Raw genomic sequence first — 17,775 nt, forward strand, 5'->3', positions numbered from 1 at the left:
CGCTACATGAAGATGGCCAAGGCTACAAGAAGATTGCCAACACCCTGAAACTGAGCTGCAGCACAGTGGCCAAGATCATCCAGCGTTTTAAAAGAGCAGGGTCCACTCAGAACAGACCTCGCGTTGGTCGTCCAAAGAAGCTGAGTGCACGTGCTCAGCGTCACATCCAACTGCTGTCTTTGAAAGATAGGCGCAGGAGTGCTGTCAGCATTGCTGCAGAGATTGAAAAGGTGGGGGGTCAGCCTGTCAGTGCTCAGACCATACGCCGCACACTACATCAAATTGGTCTGCATGGCTGTCACCCCAGAAGGAAGCCTCTTCTGAAGTCTCTACACAAGAAAGCCCGCAAACAGTTTGCTGAAGACATGTCAACAAAGTACATGGATTACTGGAACCATGTCCTATGGTCTGATGAGACCAAGATTAATTTGTTTGGTTCAGATGGTCTCAAGCATGTGTGGCGGCAATCAGGTGAGGAGTACAAAGATAAGTGTGTCATGCCTACAGTCAAGCATGGTGGTGGGAATGCCATGGTCTGGGGCTGCATGAGTGCAGCAGGTGTTGGGGAGTTACATTTCATTGAGGGACACATGAACTCCAATATGTACTGTGAAATACTGAGCAGAGCATGATCCCCTCCCTCCGGAAACTGGGTCGCAGGGCAGTGTTCCAGCATGATAATGACCCCAAACACACCTCTAAGACGACCACTGCTTTACTGAAGAGGCTGAGGGTAAAGGTGATGGACTGGCCAAGCATGTCTCCAGACCTAAACCCAATAGAACATCTTTGGGGCATCCTCAAGCGGAAGGTGGAGGAGTGCAAAGTCTCGAATATCCGCCAGCTCCGTGATGTCGTCATGGAGGAGTGGAAAAGCATTCCAGTGGCAACCTGTGAAGCTCTGGTAAACTCCATGCCCAGGAGAGTTAAGGCAGTTCTGGGAAATAATGGTGGCCACACAAAATATTGACACTTCAGGAACTTTCACTAAGGGGTGTACTCACTTTTGTTGCCGGTGGTTTAGACATTAATGGCTGTATATTGAGTTATTTTGAGGGAAGAATAAATTTACACTGTTATATAAGCTGCACACAGACTACTTTTCATTGTGTCAAAGTGTCATTTTGTCAGTGTTGTCTCATGAAAAGATATACTTAAATATCTGCAGAAATGTGAGGGGTGTACTCACTTTTGTGATACACTGTACATTTAAACACAGATGAAATATAAAATAGTGCAAAATGTCAAACAATCAAACCAAATATATTGTTTCACAAAATCTGATTTGAAAATATATACACACTTGTAATGCCCACAATCAGTTCTGCTAGCCATCAGATGCACACCAAGCTGATTTCACAGTGATTCATTTAATGCTGAAACTAATGACTCAGCCATTTGTGAGCCAAAATTACTGAGCCACTTCTCCTTTCACACAGGAATCATGGGCTGTTTTTGTGCTTCTTGCCTCACCACCTGTAACATTAAGAATCTGAATTAACAATGAACACTTTTTCATTTTTACCAATATTAACTCTAGCAACAAGCAGTATTAAGTTTACTGCCACTGTCTAAAAATGTGTTTTCTACAATAGTAGTTGCACTAATTAAAATTAATAAAATATTTACAACAAAAATCAGAAAAACTTTTGACTTTGTCAATATACATCCATTCCTGTTTTTCAGGCCTGTAACACTGTAACTGTAAAGCATTTACCACTTTGTAATGTTAACACTCCTTTTCATAACACTTCAAATTTGTTTTGGCACCGAGGATACCAAGCAATGAAGTTTTTCAAGTGTTATTTTCCCATTCTATCTTGTGTGCAACAGTACGAGGTTGTCATTTTCACATTTTTCATTTCACCACACATTTCCTTAAAGGGGACAGGTCAGTACTGCAGGCAGGTCAGTCCAGTACCCGTACACTATTTTTCTGCAGCCATGCCTTTGTAATGCATACTACTTTTGTACTAAATCATGATTACAATCACCTGTTGACATCCCCTGTTTGAAATCACATTACTATTTTTTTTACCTCACTACTAGGTTACATTGCTTTCATCATAACTATTGTTAAAATGTACTGCAGGCCTGTTAAAATGAAGTTGACCAGTCGAAAGATTAAATATCTTGGGTTCATACTGACTGCAATGAAATTAAGTCAAAGTAAATGTAAGAAACACAGCTGTTTTAATTAATTAATTTATTTATTTATTTATTCATTTATTTAGTATTTACCATACTGTCCCATCTTTTTCTGATTTGGAGTTGTAGTTAGTTGTTGATTTATTTAAAAGCTGTAATACATTGCAAACATTATAACAACAAGATATTTCATGTTTTACCTCATGATTTTTTTTGTAAATATTTCATGTTTGATGCCTACAACAAATTACTAATACAATGGGACATGGTCATGTTTACCATTAAATATCCTTGCGAATTATCTATTGTTTGGGGGCTAAAGATACCAACTGATCCAGTGTTCAAAGGACTTTTGCAAGGTATGTAATTCTTCAAATATGCAACAAAACAGGTTAAATTTGGCCCTTCATAATGCAGAACAAATGAACTAAAGACAGGCCTGGAATCTATAATTACAAAGCCCATGTTGAATGTGACTTAGCGTGGCATTTTGTATGGGCATGCCTGAAAATAGACATTTTTATTGTCTATATAGTCTAGTCAGTCTAAGTTGTTCTGAAGTCTGTAAATAACGTTTAGTGTTAATGGTGCTCTCACAAAGCAATGCCATGAACACCAATATACGTACTTCCATACCATTAAAAGATCCTGGCTTTTTTATGAATTCTCTCCCAATTTAGTTTGGTCAATTTGTCTTCCACTGCTGGGGGATCTCTGATTTGCAGTCAAGGTGGGTATATTGCTGCTCACGCCTCCTCCGACCCGCGCGCAGCCCTTTGTGGAACCCTTTTTCACCTATGCACTCTGCATAGGCGCCTCTCTATCTGCCAATCTGGGTCCTTACACAGCGTTTGAAGACCCCACCCACATAGTCCAGTCATCCCGCCCTAGCAGAACCGTGCCTGCTGCAGGCACTGCCAATTATGCCCGCTAGATGGTGCCCAGCCGCCCGAAGGCAAAACCGAGTTTCGAACTGAGGAGTTCAGAATCTCGGTACTGGTGTGGTAGTGGAATATCCCGCTGCGCCACCTGGGTGCCCTGAAAGATCCTGGCTTTTAAACTGCACACTTATAATCTGTATGGTATTTATTTTCTTTGGCAGAAAGACACAACATACATTATTTTCATAACCTTGAGCCCAATAAGTCTTCTGTTGTTGTAGACATTGTTTAAAAAAATTTAGTTGACAATGTGCTCTATTAATAAAAACCCCAGCGTCAGTACTTGGTTCAGCATACTTTTGGCCTTGATGACCTGTAATAAGCATTTTTTGAAAGTGCTAACAAGCTTATGACACCACTCTTGTGGAATCTTTGGCCATTCTTCTGATGCAAAAGCTTCTATCTCATTGCAGTTTGTTGGCTTTTGTGATGCAACTGCTTTCTTTAAATACCACCAGTAATTTTATATAGGATGTAAATCTGGACACTGAGACGACACTCCAAAATATCCCAGGACTGATTTCTTTGATTGATCCAATTGATATATAATTGATATATGATTGATTATATATATATATATATATATAGAGAGAGAGAGAGAGAGAGAGAGAGAGAGAGAGAGAGAGAGAGAGATTTGTGCTAATTTATTAAAAATAAAAATGTAACGTATCATATGTACACAAGTGCGCACACCCTTTGATTTGACACCCAAAAATGAGCTAAGGTGCATTTTTTTTCACTGATACTGCTTGACATGTTTCTGCAATTTAATTGGAGTCCACCTGTGGCAAATTCAATTGATTGGACATGACTGGGCATTGCCAACACCTGCCTAAATAAGGTCCTGCATATCAGAGCAAACTCAAAAACAGATTGTGTCAAGGCATAGATCTGGAGAAGGGTACAAAAAATTGCTGTAGCTTTACAGGTCCCAAATAGCACAGTGGCCACCATCCTTTGTGATTGGAAGAAGTTTGGAACCACCAAAAATCTTCCTAGACCTGTCTACCCGGCCAAACTGAGCGATCGCGGTAGAAGGGCCTTGGCCAGGGAGGTGAGCAGGAACCCGAGGGTCACTCTGACAAAGCTCCAGCGTATCCCTGTGGAGATGGGAGAACCTATCAGAAGATCAACCATCCAGGCAGCACTCCACAAATCATGCCTTTATAGAAGGCATAACAAAAGCCACATGAAAGCCTGCTTGGAGTTTGCCAAAAGGCACCTAGAGGATTCTCAAACCATGAGTAACAAAATTCTCTGGTCTAATGAAACCTAAATTGAACTTTTTGGCCTGAATACCAAGCCAAACGACCAGACACCGCTCATCACCTGGCTAATGCCATCCCTACAGTGAATCATGGCGGTGGCAGCATCATGATGTGAGGATGTTTTTCAGCAGCAGGACCGGGGCGACTAGGCCTGATTGAGGGAAAGATAAATGCAGCCAAGTACACTGAGATTCTTGAAGAAAACCTGCTCCAGAGCGCTCTGGACTTTAGACTGGGGCGAAGGTTCACCTTCCAACATGACAACGACCCGAAGCACACAGCCATGAGAACAAAGGAGTGGCTTCGGAGAAAGTCTGTGAATGTCCTTGAGATGGGCCTCTCAAGAGCCCAGACCTGAATCCAATCAAACATCTGTGGAAGGAGCTGAAAATGGCTGTGTACCGACGCTCCCCATCCAACCTGACGGAGCTTGCAAGGATATGCCAAGAGGAATGGGCAAAAATGTCCAGAAACAAGTGTGCCAAGCTTGCAGCTTCTTTTCCAAGATGCCCTGAAGCTGTAATTGCTGCCAAAGGTGCATCAACCAAGTATAAGGCTGAGAATGTAAATAAACCATTTTTTACAGTAAAATAAAACATGCATATTTTCTAAACCTGTTTTCACTCGTAATTATTGGTGATTGTGTGTAGATGTTTGAGGCAAAAAATGAACTCAATCTATATTAGAATGAGTCTGTAATGTAATAAAACGTGGAGAACGTGAAAGGGGTGTGCAGACATTCCGGCTTGAATGTATAATAGCATTTACTAGAACTCCTAGCCAACACCTAGCCAAGTCTTTTGCAGTAGCACAAGGGTTTTCTTTGTTGTCCTAATGAAATTTCTGAGAAGAAAAGTCTGGGCTCTCTCCCATGGCCAAGCAAGTTTGCTGTTGTGCCACATGTTCCAGCTTCTTGGATTTCACCACAGCTGCAACACACCATAAACACATCTCTGGGTAGTGCCCCCCAGTGTGCAGTCTGGCTGACCGCTTCTTTTTTCACCTGCACAAGGCAGGTTCATATGGAGATCTGTATTGTACATGAAGAGTCACACACCAATCTCTATTATTCCTCATGATTGTTTGCAACAGTTATGAGAAATCCCTCCAGCCCTCCCACCCCCAGGCAAGCCAATAATTGTCCGTAAAGGTGTCCAAACGGCCAATAGTGAGGCCAGCACAATTTTATTTTTTGTTGGGAAATCACCCAGTGTTTTGCAGCCTTTTATCAGAACAGACGTCACATGTGGACCCACGTTGGATTAGAGCCGTGCCAGCTGGTGAGGTGGGGTGCTGCTTGTTAATTGCTATGCCCGGTTTCTTCTTAGTGTCCTATCATTACTCTTTTTCAGAGAACTGTGTTGTTGCAGGATCTCAGAGTTGCTTGCTATATTGTGACTACCAGTTTACATTTCTGATCTGTTGTGTCTGTTCTGTGCTATTGGCAAACACTTTATGTTTTCCCATTACCTTTTTGTGTGGGTTTTTAGCCAGAGAATGATTTAACCTTGGCTAAGCATCCTGCAAATGAGCTTCATTTTTAATTATTGCAGGTGTGGGGCTACACCTGGCACCTCAATGACAAGGTGCAATCCTCCCCATTACAACTATGTCCTGTAAATGGTAAAACACTTTTCTATAATAGATTGAGTTCATTTTTTGCCTCAAACATCTACACACAATCACCAATAATTACACTGATCAGTCATAACATTAAAACCACCTCCTTGTTTCTACACTTACTGTCTATTTTATCAGCTCCACTTACCATATAGAAGCACTTTGTAGTTCTACAATTACTGACTGTAGTCTATCTGTTTCTCTGCATGCTTCGTTATCCCCCTTTCATGCTGTTCTTCAATGGTCAGGACCCCCACAGGACCACTACAGAGTAGGTATTATTTGGGTGGTGGATGATTCTCAGCTCTGCAATGACACTGACATGGTGGTGGTGTGTTAGTGTGTGTTGTGCTGGTATGAGTGGATAAAACACAGCAGCCCTACTGAAGTTTTTAAACACCTCACTGTTACTGCTGGACTGACTGAGAATAGTCCACCAACCAAAAATATTCAGCCAACAGCGCCCCAAAGGGCAGCATCCTGTGACCGCTGATGAAGGTCTAGAAGATGACCAACTCAAACTGCAGCAATGGATGAGCGATCGTCTCTGACTTTACATCTACAAGGTGGACCAACTAGGTAGTAGTGTCTAATAGAGTGGACAGAGAGTGGACACGGTATTTAAAAACTCCAGCAGCGCTGCTGTGTCTGATCCACTCATACCAGCACAACACACACTAACACACCACCACCATGTCAGTGTCACTGCAGTGCTGAGAATCATCCACCACCCAAATAATACCTACTCTGTAGTGGTCCTGTGGGAATCCTGACCATTGAAGAACAGGGTGACAGCAGGTTAAAAAAGTATGTAGCGAAACAGATGTACTACAATTGTAGAACTACAAAGTGCTTCTATATGGTAAGTGGAGCTGACAAAATGGACAGTGAGTGTAGAAACAAGGAGGTGGTTTTAATGTTATGGCTGATCAGTGTATATTTAGTGTATATTGCTTTTGAAAAAGTCTATTACCCTATTTTGCAGTCCATGACACAGCTAGCACATAATTCCTTCAAGAGACATGCAGCCAGCAAACTGTGTCCTTACAAGCTGTAGCTCATTCAATGTCGCTGGCAATTCAACAAGTCAACACTGTCAATTTCATAAGCTAACAAAATGCCCAGGATTGGCTGATCCATCCAATTTGCAGGAGAGACTGAGTTTTTCTTTCTACCCAGACAATGTGGTCAACAAGCTCCCAGTTTTCCAGGGTGAGTGCATGTCCCACTAAGCCACTTCAAAGTCATAAAATGCTATCTATATTATAATAAATAATTGTTTACCCTTTGTGGTGGACAGCAATGTTTTCTAAAAAGAGCAATGGTCACTCCAATCACGATTCCCAGTACCAGTAATAAAGAAGCTCCAACTGCAACACTCCTCTGCGATGGTTTTGGTACCTCCGCTATAAACAAGAATTATTGGCATGTTTAAAGAAAAGAGTATAGTAAAGATAAATGAATAAATATGACCCCAGTTACAAATACAAATATTTGGAATATTGTTTATTATCTGTGTACATTCAATGACTTTTACTAAGAAACCTTAAAATATTTTAAAAAATAATGGCGTGGCGTTGAGTTTAAAAGGCGTTGAGTTTCAAGGTATTTTTTCCAGTAAGGATGTATGGGAAACCTGTTAATGTGTTCCATGGTCCCGTGGAAATGCTTATATTTTAGGCTTAAAATAATGGGGTTGTTTTTGACACTTATACACTGAAAAAAAAAAACACAATCTAAACACACTGAAATAAAAAAGCTGATTCTTAAAATTTAAAAGTGAAACAGTGAGGAAAATACAGCTAAACACAGATACATGTGGAGCTTTCAGAGTGAATCTGATGGGTATTCCATACAAATGCAGTGTCGTCTCATATGTGCACTTTGATGACTAGGGATGTAACGGTTCACCAGAAGACGGTGCACATGTGCCACGATTTGAACCGGTTATTCATTTAAGATGAATCAATATTCACTTTAAACAGCAGAGGGCACTGGCGCTATTCACCTCGCCTGGTTGACGGCACTAACCAGGTAGGGGATTTTCCTGCCAAATTTATTTATGTTAATATACTTTCTTTATTTGTATTTTTTCATTTATTTATATAATGTGGGATTTGTTTTAAAAAATCATTTCAGTTTTTTTCACACAATAAGCATTATTTGGGATAGTTTGTACCTACCTCAGAAATAAAAGGGCATTTATTATTTAGATAAATAAAAGATAAGCACAAATACAGTATTTTTTTTTTTTTTTTTTTAAGAGAAATAATTAAAAGAAACTTTCATAATTTGTCTTTAATTAAATTTTGTTTAAAAAAATTTGTGGGACAAATCGTATTGTGAACCCAGTATCGTGAATCATATCGCATCGTGGGTACGTCCCTAATGATGACGTTTTACCGCACCGCTCAAGCCGAGCACTAAACAAAGTGACTGTTCATTGTTCATTTGAAATTAAATACATTAATTATTAAAAACAAACTGGCTGCTCAGGTGGCGCAGCGGTAAAAGCACACGCTGTTCACCAGAACTGAGATCTCGAATACATCGTATCGAATCCCGGCTCTGCCTGCCGGCTGAGGCTGAGCGGCCACATGAACAAAGATTGGCCTGTTGTTCAGATAGGGGTGGGATTAAGCCGGATGGGTACTCTCTCTCAGACTAGTGTGATTACGACCTCTGCTGGCTGGTTGGTGGCGCCTGCATGGAGATGGGAAAGGAGTGCGGTAGAGGGTGTGGCTCTCCGTACACAGCGCTGTACTGCACTGCGCCAGTCAAGTGTAGGTGATAAGATGTTCGATTGCTGTGCATGTGTCGGAGGGGGCGTGGAGCAGCCTCGTCCTCCCCAATCAGGAGCAGGGACCAGCATTAGTGAGAGGAAGATTGACGGGCAGAAATTGGATGCGCTAATGTGTGAGAAAAAGGGAAAAAAAACAAAAACAAACTGAACACATTGAAAGAAAATGTTGGGTTTAGGGGTACAATTTTCTCGACAAAAATTTTAGGGGATGTTGAGTTACAAGGTATCACTGTATGTTTTATTAATGGATATACAAAAGACAATTATTACAAACATTATACTCACGTGTAGGAGACGGAGCAATAAATGAGCCTGAATCCGGTTCTAAAAAGATTATATATGGTTTATAATTTTAGCATCTACCACTGCTTTATTAATGTGTTTATTAAATTGATATTTAAATCAAATTTAAAAACTTACTTTCATGTGAAACCACGTTCAGCTCAACTGTAGATGTTGAAAGAAATGGACTGAACAAATTACATGTAAAATTCTTCATATCCAACGAAGATGCATTAAGGAGAAGCAGTGAGCAGTTTTCTTTCTCAGACTTGGTGAAGAGTTGGGTTCTATTAATGTAGAATTCGTGAACTTTTTCAGAATTATTCTTCTCACTGTACATATTCACAATATCGTCATCAATTTGCCATACCACTTGATCAGTGTTTTTAGGGCAAGGGCATGGAAGGAGCACATTTTCTCCAACAGTGACATTTATTTTCTGGATGTTTTCTGCAGCATAAATGTCTGAAAAGGTAAGAAATGGCTAGATTGAATACACATACAAACTGCATTTTAAATACGGCTCAGAAGAACTTAATCATTAACTGTTAAAAAAACAACATATCTTAACAGCCTGAGAAAGATGTTAATATATTAAGATGTTAGGATACGTTTACTTCTTTGTTCAGCCTTCTAATGTCATCATTTGACAAGTAGTCTGTTAGTGTAATCTGTCTAGCTCTTTACATTAATACTGTTTTTTTAATATTCTACAACTGTTTGTAATAGTAAATGTATTTAGTAGGACTGAATACACTGAATACACTTTCTGGACAAAGGTATTGGTACACCCCTTTTACAACCCCAAATCAGAAAAAGTTGGGATAGTATGGAAAATGCAAATAATAAAAAAAACAGAGTTTCTTACATTTACTTTGACTTTTATTTCATTGCAAACAGGATGAACCTGAAATATTTCATGTTTTATCTACTCAACTTCATTTCATTTATTATTAAACAAACCATTCCTGCAACAGGCCTGTAACACATTCCAAAAAAAGGTTGGGACAGTAAAGCATTTACCACTTTGTAATGTTGCCATTCCTTTTCATCACACTTAAAAGACGTTTTGGCACCGAGGATACCAAGTGATTTAGTGTTTCAGGTTTTATTTTGTCCCATTCTTCCTGCAAACACGTCTTACGTTGTGCAACAGTACGGCGTTGTCGTTGTCACATTTTTTCATTTCAAAATTCTCCACACATTCTCTATTGGGGACAGGTCAGGACTGCAGGCAGGCCAGTCCAGTACCCATACCCTCTTCTTCCGCAGCCATGCCTTTGTAATGTGTGCAGTATGTGGTTTTGCATTGTCTTGTTGAAAAATGCATGGACGTCCCTGGAAAAGATAACGTCTTGAAGGCAGCATATGTTGCTCTAAGATCTTAATGTACTTTTCTGCATTAATGCTGCCATCACAGAAGTGTAAATGACCTTTGCCAAGGGCACTGACACAGCCCCATACCATGACAGACCCTGGCTTTTGCACTTGTTGCTGATAACAGTCTGGATGGTCCGGAGCACACAGCGTCCATTAAAAAAAAAAAAAAAGACCTGGAATGCTGATTTATCTGACCACAATACACGTTTCCACTGTGTGATGGTCCATCCTAGATGCCTCCAAGCCCGGAGAAGTCGCTTCTGGATGTTAACATAAGGCTTCTTTTTTGCACAGTTAAGTTTTAAGTGGTATTTGTGCATGTAACTCGTATTGAAGTGCTTGACAAAGATTTGCCACAGTAATCCCTCACCCATGTGGTTATATCAGCTATTGTTGAGTGGCGGTTCTTGATGTAGTGCCATCTGAGGGATCAAAGATTACGGGCATTTAGCTTAAGGAGAAATATGGATGCTGCTTTTGTACCAAACCATGATTACAATCACCTGTTGACATCACCTGTTTGAAATCACATAATTCTTTAGTTTTTTCACTTCATTACTAGCCCTAAATTGCCCCGTCCCAACTTTTTTTGGAATGTGTTGCAGGCCTGAAATGCAGGAATGGAGGTATATTAACAAATGAAATGAAGTTGAGCAGACAAAACATGAAATATCTTGAGTTCAAAATGTCTGCAATCAAATAGAAGTCAAAGTAAATGCAAGAAACTCTGCATTTTTATTTTATTTGCATTTTCCATACTGTCCCAACTTCTTCTGATTTGGGGTTGTAATTATTTAATTTATACATTTTGACTGTAATTATTATATTGCTACATAAAAGATATATGTATTTCTTCTGAATGTGTTATTAAAGCACAAATTAACTATCATCAATTTAAAGATATTAGTGAAGATAATAGTGTTAGAAATAATAGTTATACATGATGTTTGTGATTTTGTGAGAATTCACTTCTACATTTGTCTATAATAAACACTTTCTACTGATTAGGGTCGCTATTTTATTCTATTATATATTTTTTGCACATGTAACTGTTTTGTATATATTTGTTCTTTCTTATTGTTATTTTTATTATTTCTCTGTAACTTGCTTTGAAAGTATGAATGTCTTTATTTGTCATGCCAATAAAGCTTCTTTTGAGTTTGAGTGTCTCTCTCTCGCGCTCTGTGTGTGTGTGTGTGTGTGTGTCTCGCTCGCTCGCTCGCTCTCCGCTCTCCGTTTTCAGATTAGAATTTCGACAATAAACAGCTGTTATTATGACTGATTAATTCCCTGTACTGATGGAAGCGGACTGGGTGAATTACAGCCGAACTGCGCAGAAATAAACATATATGTAGCGGCTCCCAGAAGCGCGACTCGGTTCATTTTAAAGAGCTGTTCAATAGAATCGGATCGTTTGCGAACGACCCATCACTATCAGAATATTTTTGACGGCACCCCGGTTGAGAAAGGCTGCTCTAGAGGAGATCTGCATGGAGGAATGGGCCAAAATACCAGCTACAGTGTGTGCAAACCTGGTGAAGACTTACAGGAAACGTTTGACCTCTGTCATTGCCAACAAAGGTTATGTTACAAAGTATTGAGTTGAACTTTTGTTATTGACCAAATACTTATTTTCCACCATAATTTACAAATAAATTCTTTAAAAATCCTACAATGTGATTTCCTGGATTTTTTTTTCTCATTTTGTCTCTCATAGTTGAAGTGTACCTATGATGAAAATTACAGACCTCTCTCATCTTTCTAAGTAGGAAAACTTGCACAATCAGTGGCTGACTAAATACTTTTTGGCCCCACTGTAGTTAGAAACGTGTAGAAGCCTGTCCTAAATATTGAGTTCTGAGTTTTTTTGGCAATAAATCATATTGCCTCCAAATGTGTGGCAATAGTTAGAAAAATGCTTGTATGTATTAGTGAGGTGAGGGTCTGAATTATCTATTATGTGCTCAATCTTAAGACAAGACTAGACTAGAGTCCACAAAACACATGTAAAGAAATCGTTGTTTGGGGTGGGGTGAAACTAGCTGTGTCTGAAGCTTTTTATACAGCATACTTACCCATGAATGACAAAGATAACACCAACACTGTGATAACAAGCCTGTAAAAAAAAAGAAGCTGTAAGTTTTGGTGTTACATTTGGTAAGATGCAAAGATTAAGTTTACAGGTAAAGCGGTTGGCACCACACACATTTCGGAGCATGTGCTAGGTACAGCCCTTCTCTGCCAGGGCAGGGGAATGGAGGAAGATATAAACGAGATTTGGCTAGATTGAATGAAAAGGGAAAATAAAATCAAGGTTGAACTTAAGGCCACAATTCCAAAGGGTATGTTTGAAACAAAAACTACACTGTGTCACCAAAAGTACACCATACCTATAGTGAAGCATGATGGTGGCAGCATCATGCTTTGGGGCTGTTTTTCTACAGCTGGAAATAGGGGGAAAACAAACCAAAGCCTACTTCCACATCAACAAAAGAATGGCTTCACCAGAAAAAGATCAAAGTTTTGGAATGACCCAGCTAAAGCCCATCCCTGAATCCAGTAAAAAATCTGTGGGGTGACCTGAAGAGGGCTCTGCACAAGAGATGCCCTCACAATCTGACATGATTGGAGCGCTTTTGCCAAGTCAAGATGTGCTATGCTGATAGACTCCTACTTACGCTGTCATAAAATCAAAAGGTACTTCAACAAGTATAACTTGTAGGTTTTTTTTTTGTTTCAATTCATTTGTACAGATTATTGGTGTAGAGCAGTGGTTCTCAACCGGGGGGCAATGCCCCTAGGAGGCCCCAGTGAGCCTAGATGGGGGTCCTGTTGCATTTAATTGAGAGTAAAAAGAGTATAAAAAGAATTCTAATTGATGGGACAGGGAAATTAATAGACTATTGGCATAGGAAAACTATCTTGTAATGTCACATCTATCTATTTTATACTACCTATAATCTACATCAGGTCTTTGAGAATGGACACATATTTAATTTGCCGACCACAAAAGTTCAATGGATTACGAACGGTGACTATGAAAAATTCCAATACAGTTGTTGATGCAGATCCTGCTGAAGTGGACCAAGGTGGGGAATCTCCTACGACAAGCTCACCAGAAGTAAACCCACTACATCAACCAAAATCACAAAATACCAAGATACTGTGGTACCTTGAAACTCAACATCTGGGACTGGCGTTGAGTTTAAAAGGCACTAAGTTTCAAGGTATTTTTTCCCAAAGGATGTATGGGAGTGAATCTAAGGTTTATTCCATACAAATGCAGTTTCGTCTCACTTTAATGATGTATTACTGCACCGCTCAAGTCGAGCACTGAACAAAGCGACTGTTTATTGTATATTTAAAATTAAATAAATATTTTTTTTTAAAACAAACTGAACACGTTGAGTTTAAGGGTACAAATTTCTTGACAAAGGGAGTTTCAAAGATTTTGAGTTTAGGGTACATTGAGTTACAAGGTACCACTGTATATACCTTTATCATGGATTCACAAATTTCCCATGAGCAAGAACACAATTCCTTATGTCATCCTTGCTGAAAGCATAAGAATAATATCATGTGAAGGGGGTACGAGAAATTTTTTAAGGGGGTATAAGAGAAAACAAGGTTGAGAGGCGCAAGTGTAGAGGAGGACAGATGCCAGAAGACCAGAATTTTCTCAGAAATCGATTGCCGCAATCAGATTTGCAATATCTCTTGTGGTTCAAAAGTTATCAACACAGAAAGTTGCAACAACAACCGGGAATGTTCCCTGTGATGCACAGCTATTTGACGGCAATTGATTTCTGAGAAAATTCTGGTCCTCTTTGATATGCTACATGACCATCTTCCCATAGGAAAAACTTGCCCTTGATCCAATATGGAGGCTTTCAAGATGGCGGTCATGTTCTGGACATAGCCTAAAAGATAGGCCCCCTCACCCATTACTTGCTGGGGTATTGAGATATGTCATTTTCCCTTTCGTTTCTGAAATAAAAGAGTGTCCTGAGACTATTGACTATATATATATTAGGGCTGTCATTAATTGGATTAATTAATGCGATTAGCGTGTTAAAATTTTAATCGCGATTAAAAAAATTTAATTTTTATTGGGCTTTGTTTGTGCCACTTTAAACAAACGTCACTGTGGTAATTTGCGCTGCTTTAACATAGCTACATTGTGTTTATACTGTATAGCAATAACACGGGTCTTTTTCCAGTTTGCGGTCGTGAGTTTCAAATGACTAGCTGCCGCTGCTACATACTGCGAAATATAGGGTATTGTAAATAATAATTTTTGTTTTCAAAATGCGTGAGACATAACCACTAGACAAAATTACAGTTATTAATTGACACTTTAATATCATCTTTGGTCAAAGCACACCTTTTGTCTCATCAGGCGTCTGCGCACACGAATACATACAGGCAAGATGAGCTCAGACAACTTTATTTCAGAGGAATTTGGATGGAAAGCCCATGGAGTGTACACGTCGTGGAAACATTACAAACACTGGTGTTAAATGGATCGCAATATACTGTAGACGCTTTAACATAGTTAACCATGTGGGTCGACATGACGTTATACTTGTTGAAGAAATGGTTCATTGTAGTACCCTGAGCGCCTGTTTCCAGTGGCAAAGTTACGAACAGGAAAAGATCCTCACTTTTGCCAGATAATGTGAACAGACTTGTCATTTTAAATAACTGGCCGAAAGATGGGTAACTGTTAACAACTCTATATAGACATTTACTGACTTTCTAAAAATAATTTAGATTTAGTAATTTTATCATAACTGTATTTTTTTATTGGTAAACATTTTCTTGCAATATAAATGTGCATAACTATTCAGATTTTGCTTAGTTACTTTTGCAGTCGATTAATCACGATTAATTTGGTTCTTTAATTGCAATTTATATATATATATATATATATATATATATATATATATATATATATATATATATATATACCAATCAGCCATAACATTAAAACCACCTCCTTGTTTCTACACACATTGTCCATTTTATCGGCTTCATTTACGATATAGGAGCACTTTGTAGTTCTACAATTACTGACTGTAGTCCATCTGTTTCTCTGCATGCTTTGTTAGCCCCCTTTCACCCTGTTCTTCAATGGTCAGAACCCCCACAGGACCACTACAGAGTAGGTATTATTTGGGTGGTGGATCATTCTCAGTATGAGTGGATCAGACACAGCAGCGCTGCTAGAGTTTTTAAACACCTCACTGTCACTGCTGGACTGAGAAAAGTCCACCAACCAAAAAAATATCCAGCCAACAGCGGCCCATAGGCAGCATCCTGTGACCACTGATGAAGGTCTAGAAGATGACCAACTCAAAGAGCAGCAATAGATGAGCAATCGTCTCTGACTTTACATTTACAAGGTGGACCAACTAGGTAGGAGTGTCTAATAGAGTGGACAGTGAGTGGACACGGTATTTAAAAACTTCAGCAGCGCTGCTGTGTCTGATCCACTCATACCAGCACAACACACACTAACACACCACCACCATGTCATTGTCACTGCAGTGCTGAGAATCATCCACCACTTAAATAATACCTGCTCTGTAGTGGTCCTGTGGGGGTCCTGACTATTGAAGAACAGGGTGAGAGCAGGTTAAAAAAGTATGTAGAGAAACAGATGGACTACAGTCAGTAATTGTAGAACTACAAAGTGCTTCTATATGGTAAGTGGAGCTGATAAAATGGACAGTAAGTGTAGAAACAAGGAAATATAATATATATATACATAAAAGTGGCATGTGTTCAACAGGAAAGACGAGTCCCTAGACCCCTGGACATGAGCTGGTAACAGCAACACTGACCTACTTCAGACCTCGCACTACGACTCCATTGAGGAATTTGTACACTTCCTTATTTTCTTCTGACCGATACATTAAGCTTGCTGTATTACAATGTTTCGATAACACTTGTAAATAATCCCTTTTCGATCAGTACATACATGAGTTTGTTTTTGGTTCAGTCAGTTCTGATTCTTTCATTTCGAAACGTCTGAAACGCGTAATCACTTTCACTTCAACGCGCATGTTATAACAGCATGGTGAAATGTAAATACATAAGCACGTTAGTATAAATTGAGAATATGAAAAGTTAAATACCTTGAAGGCATCATGATAGCGGCTCAACACAGCAGTGAAAGTAGACGACGAACTGTGGCTTTGTATTCATGTGCTTTCACTCACGCGCTTTCACCCACGCTTTCCCTCTCCCTCTCTGTGTGTGTGTGTGTGTGTTATTCAATATCTGCGCTTACTGAGGTAAAAACGGCAACCCAGTCACCATCAAAATATTTCTTTTCGCTTCCAAAACGTTATGAAGATCGAGCATTAATTCCACTTACCCCCTTGAGTCATAATTGTCATAGCCAAACCCATATATTTATTTGTTTTTATTATTGTATTATTGTAATCGTTTTATCTTGGTCCGAGTCGAGTCATGAGTCTTTAGGCTAGAGTCCGAGTCGAGTCACGAGTCTTTAGGCTCGAGTCCGATTCGAGTCACGAGTCTTTAGGCTAGAGTCAGAGTCGAGTCACGAGTCTTTAGGCTAGAGTCCGATTCGAGTCACGAGTCTTTAGGCTAGAGTCAGAGTCGAGTCACGAGTCTTTAGGCTAGAGTCCGATTCGAGTCACGAGTCTTTAGGCTAGAGTCCGAGTCGAGTCATGAGTCTTTAGGCTAGAGTCCGAGTCGAGTCACGAGTCTTTAGGCTCGAGTCCGATTCGAGTCACGAGTCTTTAGGCTAGAGTCAGAGTCGAGTCACGAGTCTTTAGGCTAGAGTCCGATTCGAGTCACGAGTCTTTAGGCTAGAGTCCGAGTCGAGTCACGAGTCTTTAGGTTAGAGTCCGAGTCGAGTCACAAGTCTTTAGGCTAGAGTCTGAGTCAAGTCACAAGTCTTTAGGCTAGACCCTGGCTTTTGGACTGCATCTGGAATACTGATTAGTCTGACCCAGAGATGTTTACAAGTCACAAAACACGAGTCCGAGTCAAGTCATGAGTCTTTAGGCTAGAGTCTGAGTCGAGTCACGAGTCTTTAGGCTAGAGTCCGAGTCAAGTCACGAGTCTTTAGGCTAGAGTCAGAGTCAGGTCACGAGTCTTTAGGCTAGAGTCCGAGTTAGTCATGAGTCTTTAGGCTAGAGTCCAAGTCACAAATCTTTAGGCTAGAGTCCGAGTCGAGTCACGAATCTTTAGGCTAGAGTCGGAGTCAAGTCACAAGTCTTTAGGCTAGAGTCCGAGTCGAGTCACGAGTCTTTAGGCTAGAGTCCAAGTCGAGTCACGAGTCTTTAGGCTAGAGTCC

General features: G+C 39.9%; 1 protein-coding gene across 2 annotated transcripts; it reads right to left on the minus strand.

Annotated features, from left to right (window-relative positions):
- Positions 1-1,350: 1,350 nt before the first annotated feature.
- si:dkey-192g7.3 (uncharacterized) lies at positions 1,351-16,660 on the minus strand. Of its 2 annotated transcripts, XM_063006422.1 has the most exons (6): positions 16,583-16,660; positions 12,518-12,558; positions 9,201-9,527; positions 9,066-9,104; positions 7,262-7,383; positions 1,351-1,476 (listed from the first exon to the last, which is right to left on the minus strand). In XM_063006422.1, the coding sequence occupies exons 1-6, from the start codon at positions 16,594-16,596 to the stop codon at positions 1,432-1,434; spliced, it is 588 nt and encodes a 195-aa protein (XP_062862492.1). In that variant the 5' UTR covers positions 16,597-16,660; the 3' UTR covers positions 1,351-1,431. The 2 variants fall into 2 exon arrangements, with proteins under 2 accessions (XP_062862492.1, XP_062862493.1); XM_063006423.1 differs by lacking the exons at positions 1,351-1,476; positions 7,262-7,383 and adding an exon at positions 7,495-8,886.
- Positions 16,661-17,775: the final 1,115 nt, after the last annotated feature.

This window comes from Trichomycterus rosablanca, chromosome 12 (assembly GCF_030014385.1).
Source record: "Trichomycterus rosablanca isolate fTriRos1 chromosome 12, fTriRos1.hap1, whole genome shotgun sequence".
Lineage (NCBI taxonomy): Eukaryota > Metazoa > Chordata > Actinopteri > Siluriformes > Trichomycteridae > Trichomycterus > Trichomycterus rosablanca.

Bases quoted from the DNA above. Each gene is read 5' to 3' on its own strand.
- si:dkey-192g7.3 (XM_063006422.1), bottom strand. The intron at 9,528-12,517 runs GTAAGTATGCTG...TTACCTTTTCAG, and splicing joins GTTATCTTTGTCATTCATGG to ACATTTATGCTGCAGAAAAC. The intron at 1,477-7,261 runs GTAAACAATTAT...TTAATGTTACAG, and splicing joins ATTGCTGTCCACCACAAAGG to GTGGTGAGGCAAGAAGCACA.